General features: G+C 37.7%; 2 protein-coding genes across 4 annotated transcripts in view; one reads left to right on the top strand and one right to left on the bottom strand.

Moving 5' to 3' along the window:
• CCDC152 (coiled-coil domain containing 152) overlaps positions 1 to 13,740 on the top strand; it is a 36,011-nt gene extending 22,271 nt beyond the window's left edge. For all 3 annotated transcript variants that reach the window (XM_043488499.1, XM_043488501.1, XM_043488500.1), the window contains exons 5-9: positions 3,754 to 3,818; positions 7,299 to 7,401; positions 11,409 to 11,536; positions 12,950 to 13,033; positions 13,564 to 13,740. In XM_043488499.1, coding sequence (XP_043344434.1) covers positions 3,754 to 3,818; positions 7,299 to 7,401; positions 11,409 to 11,536; positions 12,950 to 13,033; positions 13,564 to 13,740 — 557 coding nt within the window. The remainder of the gene's footprint in view (positions 1 to 3,753; positions 3,819 to 7,298; positions 7,402 to 11,408; positions 11,537 to 12,949; positions 13,034 to 13,563) is intronic.
• A 103-nt stretch (positions 13,741 to 13,843) lies between these two features.
• LOC122454206 (selenoprotein P) lies at positions 13,844 to 23,707 on the bottom strand. Its single transcript, XM_043488498.1, has 5 exons — positions 23,670 to 23,707; positions 20,469 to 20,684; positions 19,531 to 19,743; positions 17,248 to 17,365; positions 13,844 to 15,363 (listed from the first exon to the last, which is right to left on the bottom strand). Exons 2-5 carry the CDS (start codon positions 20,669 to 20,671, stop codon positions 14,677 to 14,679), a joined length of 1,221 nt encoding a protein of 406 aa, XP_043344433.1. The 5' UTR covers positions 20,672 to 20,684; positions 23,670 to 23,707; the 3' UTR covers positions 13,844 to 14,676.
• Positions 23,708 to 26,753: the final 3,046 nt, after the last annotated feature.

Here is a 26,753-nt window from a genome sequence, read left to right as displayed (position 1 = left end):
ACTCTGCATGCTATGTGTAAAACAAGTCAAAAAGCAAATAATTTATTTGAAATAAAAGTGTTTTCAAATACCAACTTAGTTTATATCTACAATACAAAGAGCTCTACAAATTGATCAGCAGGAACAAAGAATTTTTAAATGGGCACCTTAAATGTCTGGCTCAGGTACAGATCCTTGCTCTGTTTCAAACCCTCAGTTCAGTTCAGTCTCTCAGTTGTGTCCGACTCTTTGCAACCTCGTAAATCGTAGCACGCCAGGCCTCCCTGTCCATCACCAACTCCCAGAGTTTACTCAAACTCATGTCCATCGAGTTGGTGATGCCATCCAGCCATCTTATCCTCTGTCCCCTTCTCCTCCTGCCCTCAATCCCTCCCAGCATCAGGGTCTTTTCCAGTGAGTTAACTCTTCGCATCAGGTGGCCAAAGTATTGGAGTTTCAGCTTCAGCATCAGTCCTTCCAATGAACACCCAGGACTGATCTCCTTTAGGATGGACTGGTTGGATCCCTTGCAGTCCAAGGAACTCTCAAGAGTCTTCTCCAACACCACAGTTCAAAAGCATCAATTCTTCAGCGCTCAGCTTTCTTCACAGTCCAACTCTCACATCCATACATGACCAGTGGAAAAACCACAGCCTTGACTAGACGGACCTTTGTTAGCAAAGTAATGTCTCTGCTTTTTAATATGCTATCTATGTTGGTCATAACTTTCCTTCCAAGGAGCAAGCGTCTTTTAATTTCATGGCTGCAATCACCATCTGCAGTGATTCTGGAGCCCAAAAAAATAGTCTGACACTGTTTCCACTGTTTCCCCATCTATTTCCCATGAAGTGATGGGACCAGATGCCATGATCTTAGTTTTCTGAATGTTGAGCTTTAAGTCAACTTTTTCACTCTCCTCTTTCACTTTCATCAAGAGGCTTTTTAGTTCCTCTTCACTTTCTGCCATAAGGGTGCATTTGCACATCTGAGGTTGTTGATATTTCTCCTGGCAATCTTCAAACCCTCACCACACACTAAATCAGGACTGACTTTTTCCTGATCTAAGTATATCTGATTTTCCTTAAAACACCTAGTGATTAACAAGAGTGAATATATAAAAATGTGAAGCACCCCTCCGTCTCCATCATGCCTTGTCAAGAGAAGAGTTTTGATTAAAAAAAAAAATGTCAAAATTATGATAGGTATGAAATAGTAGGGCAAATTGAAGATGCAAAACTGTATTTTACTTAAATTCATTTTTTCCTAAGTTTTACTTAATAGGGCATTATATAAATAAAACTATGGTTCTCAATAATGTTGCTCAAAGATTAAACCTTCCTTTCCTTCTAGTTTAGCTTAGCTTAGGATATCAACTCATCTTCTTTTTTTAAATATTTATTTATTTGGCCACACCAAGTCTTAGTTGCAGTGTATGGGATCTAGTTCCCTGACCAGGAATCGACCCCTGACTCCCTGCATTGAGAGCTCAGAGTCTTAGCCACTGGACCACCAGGGAAGTCCCTCATCTTTTTTGGACAGTGGTTTTGTTTCCCTCACCTATCCTAGAATACAAACTATACTAATCCTCAAATACAGATCAATCCAGCCATATACTTGTTTGACTTACAGTGCTATAGGCACTGAAGGCTATTGGTAAAAAAAAAAACATAAATTGCAAACCCATTTTAATTTGAGTCCCAGTTTCACATATACCCTAAATTTATCCAGGCTTTTAAATTTTTCATTCTTTAAGTCCCCAACTTTAAATATTTCTCTTTGAACCTACTATACTTTCTATTTCATAGAAAAAATGAAAACTTTCAGACATAAACTACCTGATTTTCTGTCACCCACTACCCCCTCTTCCGACTGCAGTTCCTCCAGTGTATTCATACACAGACATATCCTTACTTCTTCCTCCTTTGCTTTGAAGGAAAAAAATCCTTCTTCCTATCCAAAGTTATTTTTCTACTTAACTCTTATCTCTCTTCACCTCTCTCTTCTGGGATGTTGCATCTTCTGTTGTCCCTTCCTTTCTCTCTTTCATTTCCCTCTTTCTATTGGTCATTCCTCTCAGCTTTTAAACAACTCAGATCTCTCCCATCTTTTCAATAAACACAACAAAGTATCCTTGATTTTGGATTTATTCCCTCCAATTACCCTCACTCTTTCCTTTTGCAATAGAATCTCAAGGGAATAGTCTGCACTCACTATCTCTATTTCCTTCCCCTCATCTAGTCTTTGGGCTTCCCTGATAGCTCAGTTGGTAAAGAATCCACCTGCAATACAGGAGACCCCTGTTCGATTCCTAGGTCAGGAAGATCCACTGGAGAAGGGATAGGTTACCCACTCCAGTATGCTTGGGCTTCCCTTGTGGTTCAGCTGGTAAAGAATCCACCTGCAATGTGGGAGACCTGGGTTTGATCCCTGGGTTGGGAAGATCCCCTAAAGAAGGGAAAGGCTACCCACCTCAGTACTCTGGGCTGGATTAGTCATACATGGACTATACAGTCCATGGGGTTGCAAAGAGTCGGACGTGACTGAGCCACTTTCACTTTCACTTCACTTTTCACCTAGTCTTCAACTTAGAACAATTGGGCATCTCCCAAAGATTTCAGATTCAAAGTTCTCTCATTTCACCTTTTTATTGCATTTACTGCCATGGATTATAACCCCCATAAACTCTCTTCTCTTATTAACACCCTCTCCTGCATCTCTGGACACTTCTTAGTCTCCTTTATAGGATAGTCTTCCTTTAGCCACTTCTAAATGTTTCTCAGCCTATAAGAAATATTCTCCTGGATATCTCAAGCATTTCAAATTTGGCATGATAAAGATAGAGATTCATCATTCTACTCCTAAAAATCTTCCCCTTTTAATTTTTCCCAACTTGATTAACAGTTTTCATCCATTCAAATCAGAAACCTAGAAGGCAAAGGTTCCCCTTTCGCTTTTGCTGCTGCTATCCAACCAGTATTAAGTCTCCTGGTAATTCTATCATCTATATAGTTGTCTTTATTTTCCAACATCTCCTACTGCCAGTGACCTAATTTAGGCTCCCATTGTTTCTTACTTGATCTATTGCTGATTTATGGACATCCTCTGGGGTCAACCCCTTCCCTATTCGTCCTCCGCACTGCCAGATAATCTTTTTGAACATGTAACTAATCATTTCGTTTCACTGTTCAGAATTCTTTGATGAGTCTATAACCTATAAAATTCAAAGTTTTTCACCCAGAATCTGTCTACCTCCTATAAAGTTACTTTCCCAATCTATTTAACACATTCTCCTTATAATTTACACTCCAACAATACTGTACTTGAATTGTAATTTTCCCAAATGTGCTGTACTGATTCAAGTCCAAAGTCTTCTGGATAGTTTTCTGTATCTAGAATGCATCCCTCCAACTTACTATTTAAGTCTCAGATCAAGTGCTTCCTCGTCTATAAACTCTTTCCTGACTTAGAAATGACCTAAGCTTTTCTTCCATATCTCCCCACCATATTTCAGACACGCTGCCATTATAAAACAGTTATCACAGCATTATCATAACTGCCTACACATCTGTCTTACCACTAGGCTGTAAGTTCTTTGAAGAGCAATAATTTTTTTGTTTCAGCATTCCCAATGTCATGCACAGAGCTTAATGTGTAGTAGATTTTGTATTCACATGTTTAATACATACATGAACAGAAACTTGATGGGTTAAAAATATTCCCATATTATTTGAAAAGTTCTGTATATTATAATACTCTTCGATGACTTTTACACAGGTGAAAATGAACAACTAAAAAGAAATGCTGATCTTATGAAAGAAAAGTTTAAAGTGCATGAACAGGTGAGTTTGTGTGTCTTTATAGTCAATCAAATCCCTGTGGAGCATTGTCTTCCCAAATTAGAAAAAAAAAAGTCATTTTTCATTAATATAGGCAGCCAAAAAGATACAAGTTTTGAAGACCGTCAGTGTTTTATAGACTAATGCACTAGTATATTGCTTGCATTACTTTTTCTTTCGACAAAAAGGGATGCAACAATTTTGCCATTTATTTTAAAGTTATGTTTGAGTTTTTATTCTTTGGTATACTCTTAATTAGCACTTCATAAAACCTTTTTTATGATAAAGTGAATGCCTTCAGTATTTATGATTTGAGTTATCTATTGAAATTTTATGGCACCATCCAAATGAAGAGAGCATTTTGTGTGGGTCACCAATTAATTTTCTCCCAAGAGCCAGCATACACTTTGTTACTTTTTCTTCTCTCCTATAAGAACAGCATCATGATAGTAATTATAGAACATAAAACATAAAATATCCTCAATGAATATAGTTCCCACCCCTCTGCCCTTTGGGAGGTTTATTATGTGAGTTTTTTCTCATCTCCCAAGAGCCAATATGTCAAACTCTGGCAGATCTAAGATTTCCAAAACTCAGCTTAGATATGTATCCACCTTAGAACTTCGACTTGAAGGATCATCTCTGTTTCAATCTGGTTCTTCACTTAAAGAGCCTTTGAAGAAACACAAGCTAATTCTCTAAACATGTCAGAGCTTCTAGGTAATACTCAGGAGTAATGAATGGCATCTGATGTACTCTTGGAAAATTTAGCTTCTCATCACCAATTTTGAAATAATTTAAATATCTCTGGGTTATATCCCATTCTTTATATTTCCTTTATGTCTTTCCTTTATTTTTCCATCCTTTTCATATCTTTACATTTCAACAATAACTGTGAAGTCAAGGTGTAACTGGAACAGAAAGGGGGAAAACTTCTGCCTCCTTTCTCTTCTAATGTCAAGTTGTAGAATACTTCTTTGTCTAAAATAATATGAATCTTCAGAGGGGTGGGAATGACAGAATAAACACTGTAACCCAAGATTCTGCACTTATTAACTGCTGTCCAAAGCAAACTAAAGATAACCTCAATCTAATGAACATTCTCTAGTACAACATCTCCAGGCACATCCAAGACATATGGAGAACCACTCCCTAGAAATAAACTTAGGAGTTACTTAACAGCCATATTTATGAGACTGGAAGATTTGTAACTTGTATATGAAGAATTCTTAAGTTTTATAGGAAAATAACCTGAAACTGTCCCTTGGCATTTAAAGTTGTCAAGAAAGCAAATGAAAAGAAGGCAATCAAGAAGAACCTGTTGGAATTTTGTTCCCTTAAGAAGAAGAAAGGATTGGACTCCTTGGGGCTGTTACAGGTTATACTAGAGGAGAAGAACCTAGTGAGATGCAGCCTGGTACCAACCCAGACATTTAAGATAGGCTTCATGCGTCAAGACTATAGTGAAAACCCTCAGTCTTACCAAACTAATGGCAACATGTCAGGTGGGAAAAATCAATGGAGAATGAAAAGACATGTAGACATTTGTCTCCTAGAGTTTCCCAGAGCAGCAACTGCTTAGCATACCCATCTGAGTCAGGGGTCATTTATGAAAGCCATTGTGTAGTTGCCCAGCTAGAAGTCTAGATACATGCATAGGAAAAATATCACAGTCTATGAGATTGACCCCTTCAGTCACCTACCTAACTTTAATCAAAGGCAATGGTTGGGTAGGTTCAGCCATTCCTGCAAGTTTTCTGGCAAACTTAGTGGCACAAGTAGGAATCCTAACTGTATCCTCTTGAATTTAAGGAAATTTTTAATTTTTAATTATATATATAAGTTAATCTTTATTTTTAATTATAGCTGCTTAAACCAGTGGATCTTGACTTTTTTTAATCTCCTCAAATACCTGAATATACTGAATATCTATTAAAACCCATGAACCCTGATTTTTTAAAAAGTGCTCAAAAGGGCACATGCATGCACACAGACATGATTTTGCATACAATTTCAGGAAGTTAACAGACCCTTGAAAACCCTTTATCTGGGTCTAGGGTAAGAACCTCTAACAGATAATTCTTATTAGTATTCTTATTCATTGACTATATATCAAGGGATATATGCCAGGAGGTAGGAATACAACAGTGAGTAAAAACAAAATCCCTGCTTTTACAATGTTTAACACACATGTGCCCAGTCATGTCCAACTTTTTGCGACCCTATGGACTATAGTCCACCAGGCTCCTCTGTCCATGGGATTTTGGCAAGAATAGTGAAGTGGGTTGCCATTTCCTACTCCAGGGGATCTTCCTGACCCAGGGATCAAACTCTCGTTACCTGCATCTCCTGCACTGATAGGTAGATTCTTTACCACTGGGTGCCACCTGGGAAGCCTTACCATATTTATTAGAAGATTTTTCTGGGCCTCTTGCCTTCTCCATTGTCTCTTTCTTACTATCCCACTTCTCTTTTATTCTCCCTTCTTTCCTTTACTCCTCTCCATTTAGAAATATACCTCGGAAAAATTGAAAGTTTAATCTCTCTGGTGGATTTCTCTTTGCACACTTCCACAGTGCCACTCTCCAGGGACTTCCCTGGCGGTACAGTAGGTAAGAATCCACCTGACAACACAGGGGCCGTGAGTTTGATCCTTGATCTGCGTGGATTCCACGTGCCACAAAGCAGCGAGCCCATGCACCACAACCACTGAAGCCCATGTCCTAGAGCCTGTGTTCTGCAACAAGAGAAACCACCACAATGCGAAGCCCAGGCACCCCAACTAGAGAGTAGCCCTTGCTCTCTGCAACTAGAGAAAGCCCTTGAAAGCAATGAAGACCCAGCACAACCAAAAAATAAAATAAATACTTTTTTAAATGCCACTCTCCTTATGAGCATAATAAATCACTTCTCTGCTTCAACAACCTATGAAACTAACCTCAGGAAGCTGTTGAGCACTTCTCAGATCCCAAATTCATCCTTCTTTAGCCTCCTCATAAAGCTGACCCTTACCATAGATAATGCTTAACCTCCTCCTGGAGATTAGGGATGTTTATATAATTGTCAGAAATGGAAATTCAGCCCACATTCAGAGATTCACCCTATATTAGGGTAAGCTTGCTGGCTATCAAATGATACATAAAGTTGGCTCTACAATATAGTTTGGCTTTTTTGAAATATTTTAATGTTCATGGCATTTCTGCACACACTTAAAATATTTTGAGCATCTATGATAAGTTATGGATGTGGTGATGAGAATTCAGGAGGCAAAGATAAAAAATCATTGTGTCTAGATGATCTTTCTACTTGAACAAGAAATTGGTCCTTCTCAAAGTTTAGCATTCAAACAATGAACAATATCTTTCCTCTCTAGATATAATTATACATCAAAAATTAATATAAACTCTGAAAATTACATCTAATTAATCAAAAAATGTCAACACATACTTAAATTGAACAATGAATATATGTTTTAATCTATAGGAACATAGGAGTAATATCACCAAACTTATGAGTGAAATGAAAATCAAAGAGGAGGAACATAAGATTGAAATGACAAAACTTTATCAAGATATGCAGAAAAAAGGTAAGTTTTTATTCTTAATTTACTGAATTCTAAGATTCCATAAAAAAACTTACATGCATATATAATTTTTTTCAGTAATTACCAGTATTCTTAAATAAATACTGTATGAACACATCTGAATTTAGGTTTTGTTGCTTTCTATATATTTATGTGATATAAATTACATTTATAAATTGGACTCATGGAGTTTGAATTTAACATTATTTAATGTGAGATAGTTAATATTATTGTAAAATTAATATAAAATGTAAGCTAGCTTTTATATTTATATACTCATTATATTTTATATAATTTCACTAATGAAATATTCTTCCTTCAGCAAAGTAGGTCTCATGAACTAATGTTGAGAGTTAACTGGTTTCATAAAGGTATTAAAAAGTTTCTTAACAAGCCTAGATGCACACCATATGCAAAAATTAACTTGAATAATAGGTCTGAATGTAAACCTATATCTATAAAACAGCTAAAGAAAGCATAGAAGATAATCTTTGTGACCCTGAGTTAGCCACAATTTCTTACTAAGAAACAAAAAGCACAAACAAAAAAAGGAAAAAATTCTAAATTGAACATCAAAAACTATTAACTTCTGTCCTTCAACACAAAAGAAAATGAAAAGACAGGCTACAGACCAGTAGATAATACTTACAAATGCAAAACTGATAAAGAACTTATGTTCAAAAATCTATAAGGAACTCTTAATTCAATAATAAGTCAAACAACCCAATAAGGAAATGAACAAAATATTTGGACACAGATAATATGTACAGATGACAATAAACACATGAAAACATGTTCAACATAATTGGTTAGTAGAAAAATGCAAATTAAAACCACAATGAGATACCACATTGCACCTTCTGTTGTTGTTCAGTCACTCAGTCATGTCCGACTCTTTGCGACCCCATGGACTCAAAACTTCAATGCCAAGTGTTGGTGAGGATATGGAGCAATTAGCATTCTCATACATTACCAGTGGGACTGTAAAATTACACAACGACTTTAGAAAAGAGTTTTGCAGTTTCTTTGGGTTCTCTGAGAAGCAGATGCCTAGATAGAATTAGACATTCAAGAGAATTGTAAAGGAAAACATTTGTGAGGGTAGATAGGGAGGGAACTGGGGGAGATGGGTTAGCTGTTACAGGTCGAACCGATGTGAAAAAGAGAAGGAAGAAAGGGTGCTGGCCAGGAGAAGTCAGTCTGTGACACATTTATAAGAAAAAAGTCAGCAAAGTTGGGCCAAAGTTGCCCATCAACCAAGTTCTGCAACTCTCAGAAACAAATCTGCCTTAGTATCCATGCCAAGTTCAGTCAGTGGCTAGGAGCAGCTCTTGGGAATCGTGACCTCAGCATAAACATGGTCATGAAAAACAGTGAGTCAGTTACGTTCCCTGAAGTTGGAGATGTGAAAGATGCATTTTCATGGCCACAACAGTCCCCTCCTCATGCTACACGTACCTCCTTCTCCGTAGGAGTTCAGGCAGCAGGTTCTCCATACTTCCTGTGGACACTTCTTCCTCAGGAGAAACCTAGAAGAGGGGTTGTTGAAGTGTTCTTCCTCCTAGGGACCTAATTGTGTATTTTCAGTCAGCAGGTTCTAGACCAAAACCTTGGTTCAGGTTAGGGAACCGAGCAAAGAATAATTTTTAACGGGGCCATGTGCCCTCAGCCTCCTGTTCCTCCATTCTTATTTCTTTTGTACTTGTTAAGCAGCACTTACTGCTCGTCTGTTAACTAACTCTATGATTCTCAAAAACACCCATTTGGCTGCTTTCTGACCTTTCTGGTCATTATGATAATTGTGGCCTCCTGGCTTCTGGCAGTTAAGCACCATCATCTGGCTTCTGTAACTTGGTGGGGGAAGGGGGACACCATCATGAATATTAATGAGCCCAACTTTATAACCTCTTACTGTCAGACCTAGCTTGCAGATAAGAGAGAAAGTTGAACTTCTTAGTGATGCTGGTTTGTCTCTCACCAGCACATTCCCTGTGGCTTGATTAATAGTGTGTCTTCTGTGTCCTCCTAAAGAACATAATCCTTTGGTGCATTTTCTTGCCTCACAAGATAAATCTACTCAAGCATGCCAGCTTTTGAGAGCCTCCTTATACCTTTCTCGCTAGCTGCCAGGGCATCTCAGGTGTTGCCACTTCACTCTGTTTTGGCCAGTGCTTTCTCTAGAGGTCTAAGGCTACTCCAACAGAATTTGCCCCATATCCAGGATCCTTGCTAGGGTATTATGTCCCCTGACCCTAAAGAGTATCTTCAAGTCCATGAATTCTTGCTTACCTAGTCTTAATTTCTGTCTTCTTCTACCCAGCACCCTCAAAGTGGCTTCTCAAGGGTATTCACATGCCTCTTCCCAATACAACCTAGCTAATTCTTGCAGCTCTTTGGGGGTATATTCACTTTCCCCACTTACCAGCCCCAGCACTCCCCTAGCCAGGTGATACTGAGCTTTAACCCTAGTTACTGGCCTAGCCACCAGAAGAGGAGGCCGGGCAGCTTTGGAGAGGAGCCTCTGCAGCATCTTTCATCAGCTAAGCTAAGGGCCAGCTTTTGCTAGGAAAAGGTAGGTCACTCGTGCCAATTCTGAGCATTTAGGGGAGCTGTCAAAGCAGTTTCCTCACAGGCATTGATCCAGATATCCATGTCCTATTTTTTAGGATATTAGGTATTTCCAACCAGGATCCTAATTTAGCATGGCACACCTGTTTCAGCTGAGCATTTAAACCTCTCTGGAGTTCTGCAACATTAATGATTAGATTCTATTGCTCAGCTGTGCCTGCTCATTCTCTAGAGTTCATAAGAGCCTGTCTGCGGGCTTCCAAAGAGATCGTCTGACTCACACCTGTTCTTTAAATCTTTACCTTCCAACAGCTCTCAGTTTTTTATTATCCCAATGCAGGTAGATGTAAGAGATGCAGGTTCGATCCCTGGGTTGGGAAGATCCCCCAGAGGAAGGCACGGCAAATCACCTCCAGTATTCTTGTCTGGAGAATCCCAGAGACAGAGGACCCTGGTGGTCCATGGGGTCACAAAGAGTCAGATACGACTGAACCAGCTGAGCACGCACGCACAGGAGGCCAATTTAATTTAGCGATAAATAACTCTGCTGTCTTTGTGAGCTTTGTTTCTCTCATCTTTCAAATGCCTGAACTATTATACCTACAAGGTATTTACCTCCACCAGGACATTTTCCCAGATAACTTCTGGTAAAACCTTCAGTGGGCTTCCCTGATGGCTCAGTGGTAAAGAACCCAATGCAAGAGAGATGGGTTCAATCTCTAGACTGGGAGGATCCTCTGGAGAAGGAAATGGCTACCTACTCAAGTATTCTTGCCTGGGAAATCCCATGGACAGAGGAGCCTGGCAGGCTACACTCCATGGGGTCATAAAAGATTTGGACATGACTTAGCAACTAAACAACAACAAAATCTTGAGTAATCAGACCCCTGTGGTGTACTAGGAACTCCCAGTCTTCCACATACCACTGATGATGGCGTCCTCTTCCTCACAAAGTGTTAAGTGCCCATCCTAACTGTTTCTTGTGCTGATTAATATCCTCCAAGGAACCACCGAAATGGGAGTAGAAATTCAAAGAAATTTATTGGACAAAATGCTGATGAAGGGAAATAGTGAGGGAGCCAGAACAAGCTGGTATAGCTCTATTCATCCTGTGATGTGAAGCCCTCTATACCTAGAAACCCAGGCTTTTGTGTCCCTTTTTAACCAATAAGTCTCCTATTCTCCAGGCATTCAGAGAACATTATTCTCTAGATATTTAAGAGTAAAAATTAGTTTACTCATTCAAAAGCATTCAACAGACAGCCCTTTTGTTTCAGTCATTTTTAAGGGACTTGTTAAAACTATATAAAAGCTACCCTGCACATAAACAGTTTCTAAAATACGTTTTTATTAATAAGTTGTACTTTCTTGTCGTTTTTTTAAATACAAAAAAGTAATCTTTTAAGATTTTTGAAATGTTAAGGTGAATTTTTTTTATTCAGTCAAATTAAGTGAAGAAAAGAATAAAGAACTGATAGAGAAAAAGGAGTTGGAAATTTCCGAGTTAAATGCAAAGTTAAGAACTCAAGAAAGGGAAAAACAAAATGAAATGATCAAACTACAGCTAGAGGTAAGTGTTTAAGGCTCTGCTGAATTTGAGGATGCATCTCAGTCTAGGCCATTCTTTGTCATCCCAGTGAAATAAATTTCAGGATTAGAAACAACCCTGTGAGACAGTTTCACACATGCTTATTCTTCATCCATAGCATGCAGTGCTCAAACCCTTGCTTATTCTTCATCCATAGCATGCTGTGCTCAAACCCTTGCTTATTCTTCATCCATAGCATGCAGTGCTCAAACCCTACTCAACTGTTAGCTACACTGCCTGTCAGCACTTGGCCTCGAAGTGGGACTCTTCAGTCGTTCAAAAGGTGCTGATTTCCATAGAGGGTACTATCTCCTCTGGGTGCAGAGACAGCTCAAAGATTACCTGCATGTGACAGCTGAGCCTATGCAGCCGTTTTAAGACTACCATTCTAGCAGTAGGGAGAGTGTTTTTAATCCTTAATGTCACTCTCTCCTCAGCAGTAATTGTGAAACCCTGATGAACCAACTGAAAGTTTTTCATTTACAATAAATATTTTTTTCTTAATAAATGTGTAGAAAGATAGATGGTGAAGAATATGCCTCTAATGCAGGAAACCTGGGTTCGATCCCTCGACTGGGAAGATCCCCTGGAGAAGGGAACAACTACCCACTCCAGTATTCTGACCTGGAGAATCCCATGGACTATATAGTCTATAAGGTCACAAAGAGCCAGGCATGACTGTGCGACTTTCACTTGCTATTTTTCTTCATTGTAACTATTCATTCTCTCCCCAAACCAGAACACAATCTCACTGAGTTTATTCTTAGTTCACACTGAGGCAACACTAAACTCAACCCCAAGGAAAAATAATGGAAGATTTTGCAAAAAAAAAATGACCTGTAAGAATGGCCCATGAGAATTTTTTTAACCTGATACAGCTTAATGTCAAACCAGCAAGCATTCAAACTAAATCAGTAAAATCATATCCAAATTCTACTATTTAGCCTCACAGTTTCTATAGAAGGGTATTTAAATTTTTTCCCATGACTGTTGATTACACTACATTTTCTTTACAAAATACACTCATAGTAACATGAAAGTATTTTTTCACTTTAAGTTAATGAGATTCTCAACCCTAGTTACCTAGATTCTTAACCCTACATGATAGAATCAACTGATGTCTTGAGGAAAAACGCTCCAGACCCCACCCCAGATCTCTAAGGTAGTATCCAGGTATTCGATTCTTTAAAAAACCTGCCCAGATAATTTTAAAGTGCAGCTGGGGTCAATCTTGTTTGGGTAGTCCTTGTTCTGAAGACTTTTCTATCTTCTGTTATACAGTGAATACACTTGAACTACAGATTATACATCTAAGAATATAGTGGATTATATTTACAGAAACAATTGTTTCATTTAACTAGAATGTTCTCAATTTTCTTTTTAAACTTGATTCAGTTTGATACCAAGCTGGCAAGAGTTCAAACTAAAGCAAAATCATATCCAGATTCTACTGTTTCGCCACATAGTATCTACAAAAGAGTACGTGAGTTTTTCTTCCATGACTGTTGCTCAAAAAAATTCTTAATGTGTTTCCATAAAAGTTAAATTTACTTAGCAGTTTTCCTGAAAATATATCTATCCCACTATGAGAAAGACATTAAATTTTTAATAATCTTTGTAAGTCACTTTCAATTTAAACTAGTAAATCTTAGTAGTAAATTAAAACATTAGACAAGTCCTTTGACTCTTTGGACTATCTCAGGAATTCCACAATGTATTTTGAACTAAAGCTGACTTACTATTCTGAAGTTGTTTAGGTACTCAGCATATTTTTTCTTGCTCAACAAATAGTGCTAATGTGTGTTTTTTGTCCTTACACCAGTTTTACCCTGTTAATGCCTACAAAAACAAAATTATAGACCTTTTAAAATATGGTATCTTTTTAAATACCTACTTCTACTTAAACCAGAAGCATAGTTTTTGCTGTTTTGTTGTTCCTTGTATTAATTGTTATGCTTAATTGTTATCATTTATGAACTGCAATAACAAAATTGTTCTGCTCCATTTAGAAACTTCAACATCTTCAGGAAGAAAAAGACAAGGAGATTGCAGTTCTTCGTAATACCGTTCATGATTTAGAACAACGCCTCTCTGTCAGCAAAGATTCTCAAGTTAAACCTGTTGGCAAAGATTCTCAAGTTAAACTTGTTGGCAAAGATTCTCACTTTAAGCGTAGACGGTTTTGAGTAGATTCATTAGTTGCTATTTAACTTCTTTAAAAGCAGTTGAAAATTAATTTTGATTGTCAGTATATCACACTACCTAAGTAATAACAACAATGAAAACAAAAAGCTTTAAACTTTTTTATTGAATTTAAACATCCACATTTTTGCCAGTCCTGTTCTACATTTCTGCTTAATAGTATTAACCATAAAAAAATTCAGGTTTATAGGACCTGGTTTGCCTATTGAACCATCATTGACTATGGAAATACTTCCTAAGCAATTAAGAGTTAGACAACATTCTTTTATCTTTTCCCATCTATCTTTCAAGATTGGCAGTCTCAAATTTTAAAGAGTATGATAAAATGCTAGATAAAGAAAACAAGATATAAAGGCTTCATTCATATATGATAGTAAAAATCAAGATATGAGTCTTAGATATAAAAAAGTATAAATGGATATCTAAAATTGTAATCATAGCAAAATATTCATGTGTGAGTATTTCTGGGTCTGAAAAGACAGAATTCACTTCTTGCTTTAAAGGTTTAATCTGTTAAAAACAAGATTAAAAAGACAAAGATAATATTGTTTTGAGAAATAAGTAAAGAAAAAAATGGAAAACATGTCTTTGTTGTTCTTCCTCCATTCTAAGTTGCCAACTATCCAACAGAAACCCCTAGGTTATAGTTTACGTTTCTGTTCTCATTAATGCAAGTAGAATACTGGAAAAAGAAAAAGAAAAACATATTAACCAAATGCTGCAACCACCTTTCAGCTGAATAAAAATATGGTTTGGGTCAAAATTTCTTTGACTTAAATTTTAAAATGTGGAAGTCAATTTCTCCATGTTTGCACAAATCCAATTCCTATTTTTGGATCACTATTAATTAGGTAGCTTATAAAAATGCTGGAAATGTAATTGTGTAGATTGACTTGGGGAGTATATCCAATTTCATATATTTAATTTGAAGGTCATTTTCACAATTTGGCCTGATTTTTTCAGCTTCACTTGGTGCTGGGTTTTGTGGGGTTGAGCTGCTGACCTGCTGCCTGTCAGGCAGCTGGAGGCAAACGTCACTGTCAGGATTCAATGACGTTCTCCTCTGCCAAAAGGCCCTGTCAGCTACATAGAGAGGGGAGGTCTTCTTTACACTGTCAGGTGATTGCAGACCCTGTTTTTTCAAATACCAGATGTCGACAGTGGCAACAGCAGCTACTCAAAGCAGATTCTGAATCTTTGGGAACCTGTCAGAGTAACTGATTTATGCATCTCTTTCGTCAGAGCTGCTTTTGTGGAAGAGAAAGTTGTAAACTTTCACTTCCTACTGGTGTATCACAGTTATCTGAGTGAGCCTGTCTTTGGTGACCCTTGTGCCTGTGGTGGTGGTGATGAAGACCCGAAGGAGGGGGATTCGCAGGGGTATCTGGTGCGTCTGGTTTTGGAGACTCTGAAAGATGAGCATTTTCATGAAGCTGATGCCCATGATGGGGATGGGGATGGGGATGGGGATGGGGCTGGGGCTGGGGATGGGGATGGTGATGGTGATGGTGATGGTGATGGTGATGGTGATGTCGCTGTGAAGCCTCAGCTGTTTTCTCCTTGGTAGCCAGAGATACATTTTTACAGAAGTCTTCATCTTCCAGTGTCTGGAATACATTTTATAAATCACTTAACAAATTTATAGATTTAGCAAGAATGCATGAAAAAATGAATTCTGGAGTTAACATATATGAAAGTCAAACTGCTTAATTAGGATTGAACTGGTTTTGTGTTTCCGGCATCATATTAATAAGAGAAAAAAAATTGATCTCAGCCTCAACACTTAGACTTTTCATTAAAATTTGGTACCCATCCATATCTAATTATAAAGTGCTTCTTATACAAAGTTTGCATTTAACTAAAGAATCGTCAAACATTCTGCAAATGAATCAATGTAAATGTTTTGAAAATAGACAAAAAAAGAATGTAGTAAGTTAAAGCTTTAACAATTTACTGAAGCTTCTATACTAGTTAAATCAACAGCAGAATTCAAATTTTCCTTTCCTTATTAAGAGCATTTCCTAAATTTTTAAGAATATTGAGGAAGAATTTGAGAGATACATAAGGCTTAAAAAGAAAGCCACTATCTTTATATCTGCAGAAGCAAAACTAAATAAACTAACTGGTTAAAAGAACTTAGATTGACTGCAGTAAAATCAAACAACTATCAAATCCTAAAGTCAGTTTACCAAACAGAACCTTTCACACCAGTGTCAACAAAGCATCAAATCTAATATTATTTTCTGAAACAAACTAATCCCTCTCTGGTAACTCAAAAGAGCCAATAAAATTAACTCTGCTAATATTTACAATTACTGCTGCTGCTGCTGCTGAGTTGCTTCAGTCGTGTCCGACTCTGTGCGACCCCATAGAAGGAAGCCTACTAGGCTCCTCTGTCCCTGGGATTCTCCAGGCAAGAATACTGGAGTGGGTTGCCATTTCCTTCTCCATTACAATTACTAGGCATTTTCAAAATTTCAAAATACTGAAACAAATCCCAAAATAGGAATCAACATAGCTAACATTCATTAGGCACTGAGTATAAGTTAGACACTGAGTTAGTACTTTATTTGCTTTACTTCAGTCTCATCTGTAAAAGCAGTAAAATAACCCTCATGGTATTATTATGCAGATTAAAATGTGAAGAATGACATAACTAAACTTTAATTTTTTTTTTTAACTGTTGATTTTCTTATTAAGTGAGTCATTAAAATGTGAATGGCCTTCTTTAGAGTGGGGAAAAATCTAAAGGAAGCAGAGCTTATAAATAAAAATTTAAAATTATTTTTGAACCTGAGTTCAAATTTTGCCAACTTGCTCTGTCAAGGAAACATTGTTTGGAGTTATTTTCCTTCTCAATCTGAGAGGAAAAGAAGTTTATTTAATATAAGAAGTTTAGTTAATATAAGTTAGAATCAATTCCTTGGGTATATTTTTTATAAATCATACATACATATAGTGTTTCTCATAACAAAGAATGAATATTCTAGTGGTTGTTAAGAAAGAAGTATCAGTAATTCCAAGTGCATTGTGTAAGAGTGTCACAGAAAAGCTGACAGTCTTACATTCTTGGTGAGTTAAGTAGTTATCTGGGCCTGGTCCACTTCAGGTAATGCCATGGATAATCTTCGCTATCACTGTGTTCTTATATGGGCACATTCATAATATTGCAATAGTGTATTTTACGTTGGCTGAATTCTTTAAGCACTTAAAGTCATGCAGTATCATTTGGTGGTAATTAAAATATGTAATCTGCATTGATTTTTGTTCTCTAAACTCCTCCTAGATAAAAGAAATATGAATCTTGAAAAGATGTTGTAAAGTGTATGTTCATAACAGGAAGTGTAGCTAATTATAAAAATGACTATTGTAGTTTATTTCTAGTATACCAAAAGAAACGCTGATTTAGCTAATTAGTCATGAAACACTAACTTAGATAGCTCTTAAAAGATTTCCTCTTTTCTCCAAAGAAAAACAATTGAGAAAAATACCTTGAGAGAGCAGTTTCCACATTTATCTTCACAGTAAACAGTCTTAATGGAGTCTTCTACATATGTGAAAGTTAGGAAGGAATAAGGCAAACCAAGATGATATACAAGGCGGCCACATCTGAAAAATATAACAGTCATTACAATATTTTGGCTTCAAACTCAATATTCAAAAAACTAAGATCATGGCATCAGGTCCCATCACTTCATGGGAAATAGATGGGGAAACAATGAAACAGTGACAGACTTAATTTTGAGGGGCTCCGAAATCACTGCAGATGGTGACTGCAGCCATGAAATTAAAAGATGCTTGCTCCTTGGAAGAAAAGTTATGACCAACCTAGACAGCATATTAAAAAGTAGAGACATAACTTTGCTGACAAAAGTCCGTTTAGTCAAAGCTATGGTTTTTCCAGTAGTCATGTATGGATGTGAGAGTTGGACTATAAAGAAAGCTGAGCGCCGAAGAATTGATACTTTTGAACTGTGGTGTTAGAGAATACTCTTGAGAGTCCCTTGGACTGTAAGATCAAATCAGTCAATCCTAAAGGAAATCAGTCCTGAATACTCATTGGAAGGACTGATGCTGAAGCTGAAACTCCAATACTTTGGCCACCTGATGCGAAGAACTGAGTCACAAAGAGTTGGGCACGACTGAGTGAGGAAACTGAAGTGAACAATATTTTCAGTATCATGATCCTACTCATGCACCATCTGGCATGAGGCTGTAGGTTTAATGGTCTTATAACTGTTATAAATACCTTTCATAACTTCAGTAAATTTCCCTGAAGGGGATCTCAAACAAGTTCCCTGGCACTGCATACCAGGTCAGGTCATGACAAGACTATAGTGAGTCTGATATGGTTGCCAGGTGGGAGGGATAGTAAAGGAGTTTGGGATGAACATGTACCCACTGTTCTAAAGTGGATAACCAGCAAGGACCTACTGTATAGCACATGGAACTCTGCTCAATGTTCTGTGGCAACCTGAATGGGAGGGGAGCTTGGGGAAGAATATATACATGTGTACGTACGGCTGAGTCCCTTCACTGTTCACCTGTAATTACCACAACATTGTTAATCAGCTATACCCCAATACAAAAGAAAAAGTTTCAAAGAAAAAAAAAGACTACAGTGAGTCCGACGCTAGCATTGTGAAAATGAAATAGATATATGTCACAATAAATAATGTCAAAATTATGTGGTTAGTTATTGTGATTTGGTCAAATACAATTGTGTAACTGACTCATAAATTCTATCAAAGTTCAAACCACTGACCTCATAAATCAGGTCTGCAAATCACATGATCTTTTCATAACTGCTAAGGCAGCACAAATTCCACACAATAAGAAATCACAGCATAATGAAAAAGATCCTCAAGTCTTGGCCAGTGGCCCACTGATTTAAACAAGAATCTTTAAATTAAATTTTAAAAAAGAATTCACAGCAAAAATTTCAGCACAATGAAAGAAATGGAAATACACTTGGCATTCACAGAAACAGTAGAGTTGAAATGCTTTTCTTGCCCCCATTTTATCCTGTATATACAATTTTACATGAATATCAAAAGGTTACACTTTGCAACAGATTAAATTAGAAGCTTGCAGTCCTAAAAGAATAACGTAATATTAAAAATACTTAAGAGTAAGACCAAGTAGGTCTCAGGCCTAGGCAGAGTCTGGCTTACCATTCCTGAAGAGCCAAAAAACAAACCAGCACCAACTAGAAATGATGATAGCAAATAATGTATGCATTGAAGTTCTTTCATAATACAAACATTTTATTCATTCATGGAATCAAAAGCAGATTCATACAGATTATGCCTAAATGATTAACATACTTTATAGTTCAGAAATGCAGGTATATAACCTTAAAATGTATTAATAGTAATTGGATTTTAGAGATAAGCCAGTAGTCTGCAAAGTATGGTTATTTCATCTGCAAAATTCTTAAGTGAGAATTGTACATAAGATACAAATTGATTTTTCTTTTTAATCAGAATGCTAATGTACAGGGGAAAGAAAGTATATTCAATTTTCCTTATTTCCCTATTGGAGTGGTGAATTCTTTTGTGTAAAAGGAAGTCATTTTGAAAATACTTTTGTGTGAAAGGAAGTCATCTGGCAAAACCAAACATTCTAATGGGCTCACTTTGAAACTGAGTATTTGGTAACAAGATAAAAGCAGATGTCTTATTTTAAATCACTTATTACATTAAATATGAAGCAGATACATTGTAATTTGGGGGTGGGTGTGCATGCATGTGTGTATAAATGTGGGTACACACCTGTCATATATGAGGAAGTCATCTTTATTTCCATTTAAGAGAGTCCAGACATCTGGTTGGTTTTCTTCTTGTTGGTAAACAGGAATATGTTCTGAAACCTTATTTTTAAGATGCACATATTTTAATCGAGAAGAGATTCCTTGATGATTAACAACAACATAGGAGATGTTAGAATATCCTTCTTTCTCCAGTTTTACTCGCAGGTCCTCCAATCTGAAATATTTGGAAAAAATACAAAAAAAGCAATAATTTAATTAGTGACTTCTCCCTTTCTCCTCTATTTTCCTACATGAAACTCTTTTGTTATTTTTTACTTACTCAGACCTCTTTTTTATATTGTTTTAAAGGACTAAAACTTGTGTTTTTCTAATTATTTATTGAACTCTTATACTCAGTTAAAACTATATGCCAAGTGCTTGCACAAACATTAGTCCATATGGTCCTCAAATGAATCCTATGAAGTGTGTATCTTTTTAATCCATCTCCCAGTTACAGAGAAATTGTACCCAATAAGTATTTGGCAAATAACCCAACAGATATATATATTTAGAAATTCATTAAATGACTCAAGACCTTTGGTGGCAAGTATAATGTTTATTCTACTCTGGCAAAGCTCTCATATCTGCTTCCTATATTGAAATAACTAATCCATTTGCAGGAGTACAATTTAAAACATTTTCATTACACAAGTAATACATATTTAGTAGGCTACTATAAAATATAGGTACACAAAAGGAGAAACATTTTACATAGCTCCAGGAAAGCCACTGTAAACATCCTCCTAGTCATCTCTCTTCTAACATGTTCTAGGCCAACAAATACAGTTTTTTTACATGCAGTTTAGTAAATATATCTTTTCTATTTTTATTGTTTTATGCATGTATCTATTGAATAGTTATCCGCTTAAGAAATTCTAGACCACAGAAAGACTACCTTACCTAGATGCCTGCAGAATGCACAGGTATCAGCTGGCTTGAAGAAGAGCAACCACGGTCACTGAACCATAGGAGTTCAGCATAGGGTCTTGATCCTTTATGCTCCAGGCTGGAGGTTGCTTACAATGGGAGCTTTGGCCCTGGCTCTCTGTTCCTCCAGCTAGGAGGAGACAGAGAGCCAGGGCCAACCCCAGGCCTCTCCACATGGCTGGGGTTGTCCTGTAAAAGAGAAAACCTTTCTGTCATCTTCACAGTCGTAACAAGGAATCTCTATAAACTAGCAGGTATAATTCTACCTTTTACAAATATCTAGCCAGTGGATTCTGTCTCCATGTTGTTGGGTTCTTTGTATTGCACATCTCAGCACCAAATCTCCCTGTAAAGGGGAAAGGTCAGCCCAAGTCAGGGAAGCTGCCTAAGCACCTCTTGACTATCTGGTTTAGCAAGATGCTTGAATAAGCCTGCTATGAAGATTAGCCTGACCAGGCAGTCAAGTGCTTCTCTAGTAGAAGATGTATGTCCAGGAGAAAATACATGTCTAGGGAAATTCTGAGAATATGGCCTCTACAAGCAAGTAACATTCTGCAGACATGATTTGATTTTTGAGATACAAGTTCTGACTGCTTCTTTCTATCCTCTACCAATCTAAGCAAAGGAAGGATACATAGGGAATTCTGCATAGAAATGAAAAGACATCACGGGAAGAGAACTTAGGAAGAAAGGAGGTGGCAGTGAGGGCAGTCTACCAACAGGAAGAGATTCAGATGTTACTGCCTGCCAAAATGTTGCTATTATAGCCAAGACCAATAGGGACCAATGAGAAGACACCTGACCAGGAAGAAATACTACAAATCACTGGGCCATGTACCACTTAAGATTCACTGAAATCTACACTCTTATGAGTCTACTTATTGGCTACCACTACTTTCAGGAAGTTCCTGTGACAAGATGGCATGTTCTTGGGTAAAAAAATGACCCGTCTGAGTAGGAAAGTTAAATACATGATGAGAAGTATTCCCAAAACAAGGGCCAGAGCTCTCTGCAGAGAGGTACAAATAAAACACATGAACTGTAGATAGGTGGTGGAAAAAAGAACATATTCAGCAGAGGTGAGCAGAGAAAGAAAAATCCACACATTTATGCAAACATGAATTTTTAATTTCAAACACACCAAGTGAATTGGGTCATCAAGATAAGCGTGCTTATTTTGATATGAGGGTTGGTGGGAGAGAGAAAAAATTCCAGAACTGGGAAGTCGGCACATGTTCAGGCACTGATATATGATAAAAAAGTAAAAGTACTTTGAGGATGGGGGTGGTTGGGGGAGGGGAGGCAGCTAATGATAAATTACCTAGAGTTGAGCCCAGAGTTAAGAGGGGGGCAGAGAAGCTAAAATCAGACTGATATGGGCTCTAATGCACTCGTAGCTGTGGATAGAACATTTAAAAACCTGATTACAACTATATGACCATTATCTCCTTTTGAAGCTGAGAAAACTGGCTAAGTGTGAGTTTAGGCAGTTTGCCCAAGTCCACACAGGTACTAAGTCACAGGAAAACTGGATTCAAACCAGTTCTACCAATTCCAACACATGACCTCTTACCTACAGCAATATATTGACTCTTTTCAGATCGGTCACCTTCAGTAACTACAGTAGCCAGAATTTGGGGGTTTTAATTTATTTATTTAATTGCAGAATAACTGCTTTACAATGTTGTGTTCATTTTTGTGTTTTCCATCATGCACAACAGCATGAATCAGCTGTATGTACAATACACCCCCTCCCTCTTAAGCCTCCCTCTCTCTCCTCCACCCCACCCCTCTAGGTTAGGACAGAGGGGATTGAGTTTCTTATGCCCTAAGATGAAAAAGAAAACATCAAAATTATTCAGGCTTTTTTGTTTCTTACTAGAATGACTAGATTTCCCCCACTTTATAGAATATAAGTTCAGTAGTTACAGACCCTTCAGCATAAACTCAGCACCTGGCAGCCTCACTCTGTACACCATTCCAACTGGCTGAAGAGTGAATATAAATGAAAAGGTTATTTCACTCATTTAGTTTTTTGATGAAAAAATAACTGAAGCCATTGGCAGAGGGTAGTGGAGTACAGAGTTCACACTTCCAGATTTTCCCATCACTATAATCAAGAGGCTGTTAACTTTGTTTTCTTAAAATCACTTTTTACATAAGAAACTTTTGATTGATTACAGCTGTCAGACAACTAACTATATAAAATAATGATGATAAATAAAATTAGATTTACTGGAAGCCCTTGTGGCTCAGACGGTAGAGTCTGCCTGCTGTGCAGGAGACCTGGGTTCAATCCCTGGGTTGGGAAGATCTCCTCGAGAAGGAAATGGCAACCCACTCCAGTAATCTTGCCTGGAAAATCCCACGGACGGAGGAGCCTGGCAGGTATAGTCCATGGGGTCACAAAGAGTCGGATACGACTGAGCAGCTTCACTTAATGCAGTAACAATTAAAATGTAGTTGTGAATTTCACTAATCTCATCACTTTTCAATCACAAGCCTAGATTTCTTGACCACAAACAGACCTATATTTGTTTAAAATTCCCCATTAAAAGGCAAAATGTGCAGAAACTTTTTCCACCCTCTTCCCCAACCCCGCATCCTCAGACCCGCTTCTGAGGGTCCCCTCCTCATTCTCCTAAAAGCACCAATAACCACTGATTTTGACATGGGTTTTAACTCTTTCAAGGATGACTATTCTGCACAGTGAACCAAACCTGATTTCTCTTTTTTTTACCTTGAAATTGCCCACAATACCCCTGGATATTTCTGCAGCACCCTACACAGGCCAGATCTGTCTCTGCTCCTCAAACCCACCAGCTGTTTTGCCATTAGAGCTCTCACTTCCCATTTCAGTGGGAAATACTTAAGCTTGAACACATAGTATTGCCTATGTAACAACACAACTTTTTGCAGAGGAAAAGTATTCCGCTTCTCCAGCCTCCTCTGCCCCTATCTTTATCTCAGCAGTGCAGAAGGCAGGGCAAAAATCAGCTAGAACTGACAATGTCCCCACCGCACCCGGAGTTTAGACTCTTGTGTATTTTCTTTACCCATCTCTTTTTTTTAAATCTATTCTAAGGACAAAAACATTTTATCAAGACTCGAAAATCAAATCATTTACCAAACTCTGAAGGAATCAAGTTTGGAAAACACAAAGTTCCTACTTACACAACCCCTCCCGAGCAGCTTGCTTCCTTTCTCTCTGCTCAGCTGGGCGGCTCCACAAAGCCACAGTGAGAAACTCGGATATTTATAGTCCTGTTGTTTACCTCACCCCCTGAGCTAAAGTCAGAAGTTCAATGCATGCTCAGCCTGTGATCTTGCAAGGAAAGACAAGCCCTGAACTGATTATTACAATCAACTTTTAAAAAGTAACAAGCGCTGGCATACATAAAATGGGAGAAATTTGGGGGTAATTACTGATATATCCCTTATCGTTTTTAGTCACCCTGTTTGCTAGGATTTAATGGTACAGTCGGGGGCGGGAGGAAGAGCTAAGGATAAGGAAGGCTTCCAAGTTACGCTCTTTTCCAAACAAACTATAATAGGGAAAAATATTTGCTAAGCCAGCGAAGTAAGCTGTCGCTTTAAAAAAAGAAAAAAAAATTTTTTTTTTCTTTAACTTTGTAGTGGTCAGGTGCTAGCCCAACCCAAATCGTGTGAGCTTTGTTAGAAAAGTCTCCTGCTGTTACAGACCTGCTTGTGTTATTTTGCAGCTTTAAAACTTGAATCTCCACACTGTTTTCCATAGCGGCTGTACTAGTTTGCATTCCCACCAACAGTGTAAGAGGGTTCCCTTTTCTCCACACCCTCTCCAGCATTTATTGCTTGTAGACTTTTGGATAGCAGCCATCCTGATTGGCGAGTAATGGTACCTCATTGTGGTTTTGATTTGCATTTCTCTAATAATGAGTGATGTTGAGCATCTTTTCATGTGTTTGTTAGCCATCTGTATGTCTTCTTTGGAGAAATGTCTGTTTAGTTCTTTGGCCCATTTTTTGATTGGGTCATTTATTTTTCTGGAATTGAGCTGCAGGAGTTGCTTGTATATTTTTGAGATTAATCCTTTGTCTGTTTCTTCATTTGCTATTATTTTCTCCCAATCTGAGGGCTGTCTTTTCACCTTACTTATAGTTTCCTTTGTAGTGCAAAAGCTTTTAAGTTTCATTAGGTCCCATTTGTTTAGTTTTGCTTTTATTTCCAATATTCTGGGAGGTGGGTCATAGAGGATCTTGCTGTGATTTATGTCGGAGAGTGTTTTGCCTATGTTCTCCTCTAGGAGTTTTATAGTTTCTGGTCTTACATTTAGATCTTTAATCCATTTTGAGTTTATTTTTGTGTATGGTGTTAGAAAGTGCAGCAATCCCACTTCTGGGCATACACACTGAGGAAACCAGATCTGAAAGAGACACGTGCACCCCAATGTTCATCGCAGCACTGTTTATAATAGCCAGGACATGGAAGCAACCTAGATGCCCATCAGCAGATGAATGGATAAGGAAGCTGTGGTACATATACACCATGGAATATTACTCAGCCATTAAAAAGAATTCATTTGAACCAGTCCTAATGAGATGGATGAAGCTGGAGCCCATTATACAGAGGGAAGTAAGCCAGAAAGATAAAGAACATTACAGCATACTAACACATATATATGGAATTTAGAAAGGTGATAACGATAACCCTATATGCAAAACAGAAAAAGAGACACAGAAATACAGAACAGACTTTTGAACTTTGTGGGAGAATGTGAGGGTGGGATATTTCAAAAGAACAGCATGTATACTATCTATGGTGAAACAGATCACCAGCCCAGGTGGGATGCATGAGACAAGTGCTCCGGCCTGGTGCACTGGGAAGACCCAGAGGAATCGGGTGGAGAGGGAGGTGGGAGAGGGGATCGGGATTGGGAATACATGTAAATCCATGGCTGATTCATATCAATGTATGACAAAACCCACTGGAAAAAAATAATAATAATAAAAAAAAAAAAAAACTTGAATCTCTGGGATCTCATAGGACTTCTGCCCTTTTCTTTATCATTTAAGGGAAGGAATAAGGAAACAGACCTTCTGTCTGAGGGAAACCAGGCTTCAGTTTTCTCATTACAGAAGTCCCGCTTCCTGGAAAACCTATGTATTCCATAGAAGTTCTTAAGAATCTATTGTAAAATCGTAAAAATTTAAGTACCATACAAATAAGCTAACTGCGATAGTAGCTGCACATGGAAAAGAATATGGACATTTCAAATATATTGAAAATTACTACCCTTTCAGACAGTCTTTCTTTTAACTGCTGCCATTGAGCACACCCATGATGGGTAAGGCTCGCGGCAATGCCAAGCAATGTCAGCCCTAGAGAGTGATGGTTTTCAAGGAAGCCTTGCTTTCCCCTACCAATGCGCTTTGTCCAAATGAACCCCTATGGATTGCTATGAGCTGGGTACTGCTTTACAAGGTGCAGAGTGCAAAAAGGCTCAGATGGGGTCTTTCCTGTAAGGAAATATATTATCAAAGTAGAAGCTTGGTGTTTGAACGCCAAATTCTATTTACTCACACCAAGCAGTAACCTTAATCTTTCAGGGTCCCTTTGAGAATCAAGTAAAATGCTTAGTTTCTCCCCATTGGGGGGAAAAATGCACATATACATCCTTGTTTTTTAAAAGAATCTTGTGGGGGGAAAAAAATTTCATATAAAACAGATAATTCCCCCTGTGGTTCATTTGCTTAAGAAATGTAAATAACCATGTTGGGTCTTTCTACAACAGAGTATTAAGTATATTACCATCACTCCTTCCTTTACATGTGGCTTAGCATTTGCCTCCTATACCAAAGAATTCCCTGCAAGCATGCAACTGGCTCCAAAGCGAAGCACCCAGGATTGTGTGTGTCCAGGCCACTGTATGTCTAAAACCCCCAAATGGCCAAAGGAGATGATGGGGAGTTTGCAGTATTTGAAGGGAACCCAGGCTTTTTTAACTGAAGTATAGTTAACTTATTGTGTTAGTTTCAGACATACAGCAAAGTGATTCAGATATAGTTTTTAGATTATTTTTCATTATAGATTACTACAAGGTATTGAATATAGTTCCCAATGTTGCCCAATAAATCCTTATTGCTTAGCTCTTTATGTATAGTAGCTTGTATTTGCTAATCCCATACTCCTCTAATTTATTACTTCCCCTTTCCCCCTTTGGTAACCATAGTTTGTTTTCTATGTCTGTGAATCTGTTTCTGTTTTGTATATAGATTA

Source organism: Cervus canadensis, chromosome 16, assembly GCF_019320065.1.
Source record: "Cervus canadensis isolate Bull #8, Minnesota chromosome 16, ASM1932006v1, whole genome shotgun sequence".
Taxonomy (NCBI): domain Eukaryota; kingdom Metazoa; phylum Chordata; class Mammalia; order Artiodactyla; family Cervidae; genus Cervus; species Cervus canadensis.
The sequence above is the reverse complement of the archived record's forward strand: the minus strand, read 5'-3'. Positions and strand labels throughout refer to the sequence as shown.